The following is a 5,778-nucleotide window of genomic DNA, read 5'->3' as shown; positions in this document are numbered from 1 at the left end:
TCCTATTTTTCTGAAAAATCGCTTCTGCTTTTTGTTGTTTTCTTTCAAAAACAGCGGATTGTCCGAAAAGCTGGTGCAGCAACTTTCCCCGCATATTTCCCCCCCCACCAGAATATGTCGTTGACCAACACAAAGACGGGCTTTTCTGTAAAGGACATTTTGGACCTTCCTGACACAAATGACGAAGAAGGATCTATCACCGGAGCGGAGGAAGACACGGAGGGATCGGAGACCACGTCCACGACAAAAACCACTGGAGTTTTGGTGCAAAGTCCTCTAGAAAACGTTCAAAATCTGCCTTTAAAGAACCCCTTTTATGACAGTAGTGACAATCCTTACACACGATGGCTTGCTACAACGGACAGTATTCAATATTCATGTAAGTAGACGAATCCTTGCTGATCTAGATGATAATGACTTAGCCTGTGTGATATTTACAAGCTATGCGGTTACATTAAACCATAACTGATGACACGCAGCCTCCAATTCCACCCTAACGATGCCCTTGGGTGGCTTTCGGTGTTAATCTTTATGCACCGTGCACTGCTCCATTGAGGCGTTTGCAGCTCAACAAATGCATGCAGTGTTTAGACTCCTGCACTTTGCATTGTAAGAATCCGATCGATTGAGCACCGTGGAAAAACAAGGGGGCTGTCAGTTAAGTCAGTATAACGGTGGTGTGAAATATAAGACCGCATTCTGTGGGGATTTACAAGCACACAATGCACCTTTTAATGCTTCACTGGTTCACCCTGCCTGTGCAGAACTGGGCAGAGGAATTGTTCTGTTTTCCTGTTTTCTGCATGTCCTAAATACTTCAAATCGGCCAAAGATCGCGAGGTTGTGTTTTTCAGTCATGCTTCTGGCTTTCAGATGCTGTAAGCGTCATAAATCCTGAGAACTTGTCCAGCTAGAGTTACACCATCATTAACGTGTTATTACGCAGCGATGCTGGTGCCTCCTGAACTTTTGATTGAGAATTTATGTCGTGTGTGTGTGTGTATCTGTGTGTGATAAATGTCTCCTAGAACTTTACAACATAACATTTTGACAGTGTTTCTCCCGTTTCTGGCCGCAGTGCACGGGCTATCCGCCAGCTCTCAGGACTCCGCAAAGTCCCCGGAGCCTTCAGCGGACGACGAATCGCCGGACAACGACAAGGAAACTTCCAGCAGTGGCGGGAGCGACTCCGGCAAGAAGCGGAAAAGGAGGGTGTTGTTTTCCAAGGCGCAGACCTATGAGCTGGAGCGCCGCTTCAGACAGCAGAGGTACCTGTCTGCCCCGGAGAGGGAGCACCTGGCCAGCTTGATCCGCCTCACCCCGACCCAAGTGAAGATCTGGTTCCAGAACCACCGATATAAGATGAAGAGAGCCCGGGCCGAGAAAGGTATGGAAGTGACCCATCTCCCTTCTCCCAGGCGGGTGGCCGTGCCCGTCTTAGTCAGGGATGGAAAGCCTTGTCACACTCTTAAAGCTCAGGACTTGGCGGCCACTTTTCAGGCCGGGATCCCCTTTTCGGCATATAGTGCCCAGTCACTCCAACACATGCAGTATAACGCGCAGTACAGCGCCGCGGCCACGCCACAGTTCCCCACAGCACATCACTTGGTGCAAACGCAACAGTGGACTTGGTGAGAGAAATTATAGAGACTTGGCTTGGAGGCGCGATAGGGAGTTTCACCACAAAGCAAAGAAAAAATAAAACACACAAACAAAAGACTTTTCATTTTTGCAGCTTGACTCATATATATACTACCATTTTTATTCGGGGCTCATGTGTGCGCCGTGTTTACATGTTTTCGTTAAGAGAACTGGGTCCAAACCTCTCCCATATAGATTTTATTAAGAATGTCAATGCTCTTCTTGTGAAATTTCTTTTGTAAGTATGTTGTGTGTTGGTTGTAGAGATGTTTCCTCTTTTTTTTTTTTCTTTTGTCCCTTCGTGTTATTATCAGCACGTACGAACCACTTTATAATTATAGAAATTTTAATTTCTTGCTTCTTTTATGGACCGAAAAAAAATATTTATGGCCATGAATAAACACTGGCAAGTTTTCAGCTTTTTCCCTTTTGTTTTTATTTCTTGTAAATATTTTGTGGCAGGTGTTTGCAGCCTAGAGAAATTGCGGGAGTGTTAAGATGAAGAGGGCTGTGCAGCCTATATTTCTAAATCTTTTAAGTAAAAAAAAAAAAAAAAAAAAAAAACAATAAAAAAAAAATCAAGGGGAGGATTTTAGCAAACATGACTGCCGTATCAGATTACACTTGTAAAATAAAATAAACTGTAGCTTCGCGATGGCGGCTAAAAAAAAAAAACATTTTGAAATCATATGCGCTGTTTCTGACACCAGGGTTTGGTTACAGATATAACTCTGCAATTTCGATTTTATTTGAAAAGTAATCGGTAAACATGAGAATGAAAGGCGGGGAGCCAGACGCTGTATTGTTGCACATGATGGAAGTGAGCACGGGGGAAAAATCTTCAGCGCACTTCAGTCTTTTCTCATTTAGGCAAATTTAATCCGGGGAATATTTTTCCTCAGTCCGAACACCTCACTAATAAAGAGCCTAAAGTCACTTGTGAAATGGGACTAAAATCCACTCACTTACTCTAAGTGGGCTTCTCAACATAAGAAGCTTTTGAGTGAAAAGCTCTCCTTTTTGTCAGCGTCCCCGGCCACTCCCGGCCTCGGTTGTAAAGCGGTGCAACTGCGGAGGAAAAACATCGTTTAATGCAATAAATGTTTTGTTATCTTGTTAAGCGCGAAACTGCAAACAGAGCAGGACGACTCAATGACTCACCAGCCTTCTTTGTTTAATCACGGCGGCGCTCAGCTGAAACTCACATGGCTTACACAGACTTTCAGGGACTAATAAAGAGCTTCTTCTTTTCTTTCTTTTTTTTTTAACACGATCATATAACATGTTGGCAATCATACCCCGCATTACAATATACTTTACACCATTAGGCACCGCGTTCTTTGCCGTGGGACCAAAACAAATGGCTCCCCAGTGATCCGCAGAGCGCACTGCGGATTATCAGACTCCAGTCAATATCTTGAGTAAATATGATAACCTAGTAGAAAAAAAAATCTATGCATTTTGTTTGTCCCGGGACAAAAATGTCACAGCAGATGTTAGAGTCGCCCCTATCATCACCGAACAAACAGCTAAATTGGGCAGATTTGCTAATTATTTACAGAATCGAGTCTCAGGGGGCTACTGCTTTTGTGGATGACAAAGACTCAATTTGTCCCTGACAGAAAGGTTTTGTGTTTCATCACCGCTCCGGTTTCTAGGTCATATAAATCAAACTTTTTGCTTTTTTAAAAAAAAAAAAAATTCTTTGTCTATGAAAATTAGGAATGTGGCTGTTAAATAAGCAGCGATGCTTGTAGCCCTGCTCATAATCGCAGTTAATATAGAAACCCGTCACATGCGAAGAGAAAAATGATGTGAGCAGCAGTGCGCGTTATGGGAATTATAAAGAGAGCTGATAAGAGTGGATGATAAATGATTGGCTGTCTGTGATTGGATTTTAGTGAACTCTGACTGGTTTCTTTCAAATCAAACTCAAACCGAACGAGTCCCGGAACAATAACACAATTTAAAAACTCCAAAGTAAAAGAATGATGCTGACATTTGTGCCAGATTTTATTCTGTGACTCTATCGTTGCGTAATACAGTAAAGCAAAAAAAGCAAAAAAAAAAGCCCAGGCCTGATTTTTGTGGATGTTAGAGGAGCAGCACGGGAGGAGATGCAGACAGTGCAGATAGACAGAGTTTCTTGGTGCTGTTCAGAGTCAGGGAGAGGCATCCTTGGGCTTTTTGTCCTGCCTGTCACTTGGTGCCATTGTGATCCTTGCTGCACACGTTGTGTCCCATATGGGCAGCTGGGCTCGGAAAAGGAGAAAAGGATCTCTTACAAACCCCAAATTGTATCAAGCTTTCAAATAAAGCATTGTTGTCTCTCAAAGAAAAACGAATTAAAAATTCGTGCTATATCTATTCTGGTCAAAAAAAAAGAAAAGAGAAGAAGCCCCATTCACACATAACAGGGAGTCCTTCTTCCTTGATAGAGCTATGCCAACAGCAGCCTTCTCATTTCTCGTTTCCCTCTATCCCCCCGTTCCCCAACGTGAAAGGCTGATTATTGTCTGTCCAAAAAAGTGGCTCGTCAAGGCGCAAAAACTATTTTTAATTCCAGACAGTGTTCTTCCTTGTTTGCTTTGAGTCCCGCTGCAGTGCGTGGGCCTGTTTCTAAAATGAACACATGGAAAAATATTTGACACTATTGGCCCCCCCATCCTTTTTAAGGACTTCCGGATCGAGTGTAAAATTGGGCTACTATTAATGAACAGTTTACGTTTAGATTCCACAGTAATTTTCCTGACTTTTAAGCCAGTGCCGTGCTGCTGTGCAGTATTCCGATGGGTAAAAATAATACAACTGATTGATAAGTAAATGCTGAAGCTGCCATTTGCATTTTTATTTTGCCGTGAACTCGGTGATCTGGAAGATGCAGATGTTTTTCCTCGGGAACAAAAACCGGGTTTGTTGGCAGGTGTGCGGTGGACTTTTGCGCCCAGAAAGAGCGGCATTTATCGCATTTCAGCAGTTTGTATATTCAGAAATGTCATATATTTTATTTTGAATTTATCTTTTCATATTTGGGAATAAGATATTTTACAATTTTCCGGGACCATCCAGTAAATGACCGAAGCAGCTCACTTGCAAATTTATTGAATATCTAAACGGATTTAAGACCTCAGTCAGGCTCTGCTGTGTTTACTGCAAAACTGAAGTAAAACCTAAACAGCGTCTTCGTGAAAGCCTTTATGATAAACTTTTATGACGAACATCATTCGCTTTGCACCCCCGTATTACCATTAACGCGCCAGAAAATTGCACTACACCTCCATCCGCTCAGCAACAGGGTCAGATTTATCGGAAATTGCTTTTGGCTGCTTGAAGGGATAAAGCAGTACGATATTAAAACAAGCATCTTGGCGTGCAGCATAGTTCAACCTGCGTGGATAACTCTATTATATACCTTGGAATACAATACTTGAGGAAATATGCACTTGGGACACCGTGAATCTTCGTCATCCTGCCCATTTGAACCTCGACATGAATCATTTTTCTATCGTGCACATCGCCAAATAAACGAGGATTTCAAAGCTATAATAAGCGGCGCTTTTCATTTAAAGGAAGCGATCTGGGTTTTATTGCCTTAAAGGAGATCCAGATTAGATTCGCCACAGTGCCGATATTAAAGAGAGAGGGAGTGATGGAGGGGGGAGAGGCAGAGCAGAAAAATTGTTGCGCCAGGTTGCCACAAGATGGAAGCAGAGGTCTTTAGTTGGCGCCATGCGGCTTTTACCTGCAAATGTCGCCCCACTGCATCTAATTCCATCACTACAAATTACTGCAAGTAAATCATATTCCAACTGCTGAAATAATGCGCGTTTCCCCCCCTCTTTAATGAACCAGCACCCCAGCAAACTTGACTGTCTTTTAAGTGCATGATTGCGGTTTATGACATTGTTATGGATCTTGAGAGCATAATCATATCGCTCTTCAAAACAAACTAGGCTCGACGTAAACAGTCCACGGGCAATTAGCACAGTTTCCATTTCACAGTCAGAGAGAGGGAGCTGGTGGAGGAACGCTCCGGGTGTCTCCACGGTGTGGCGCAATTGGATAGGGGGACAATCGCGCTGCCGCTGGCAGATTAAATCACTTCAGTGAAAGTGAACAATAGAGGTGAAGTAAGGT

At 43.1% G+C, this 5,778-nt stretch overlaps 1 protein-coding gene across 3 annotated transcripts in view; it reads left to right on the top strand.

The window, feature by feature from the left end:
• Positions 1 to 2,042, top strand: part of nkx2.2a (NK2 homeobox 2a) — a 2,326-nt gene extending 284 nt beyond the window's left edge. The window contains exons 2-3 of one of the 3 annotated variants that reach the window (XM_030719274.1): positions 55 to 379; positions 1,055 to 2,042. In XM_030719274.1, coding sequence (XP_030575134.1) covers positions 115 to 379; positions 1,055 to 1,635 — 846 coding nt within the window. In that variant the 5' untranslated portion in view covers positions 55 to 114 and the 3' untranslated portion in view covers positions 1,636 to 2,042. Of the gene's footprint in view, positions 380 to 1,054 lie in introns of all 3 variants that reach the window. The other 2 variants (XM_030719275.1, XM_030719273.1) reach the window with 2 other exon arrangements.
• Positions 2,043 to 5,778: the final 3,736 nt, after the last annotated feature.

This window comes from Archocentrus centrarchus, chromosome 22, assembly GCF_007364275.1.
Source record: "Archocentrus centrarchus isolate MPI-CPG fArcCen1 chromosome 22, fArcCen1, whole genome shotgun sequence".
Lineage (NCBI taxonomy): Eukaryota > Metazoa > Chordata > Actinopteri > Cichliformes > Cichlidae > Archocentrus > Archocentrus centrarchus.
The sequence above is the reverse complement of the archived record's forward strand: the minus strand, read 5'-3'. Positions and strand labels throughout refer to the sequence as shown.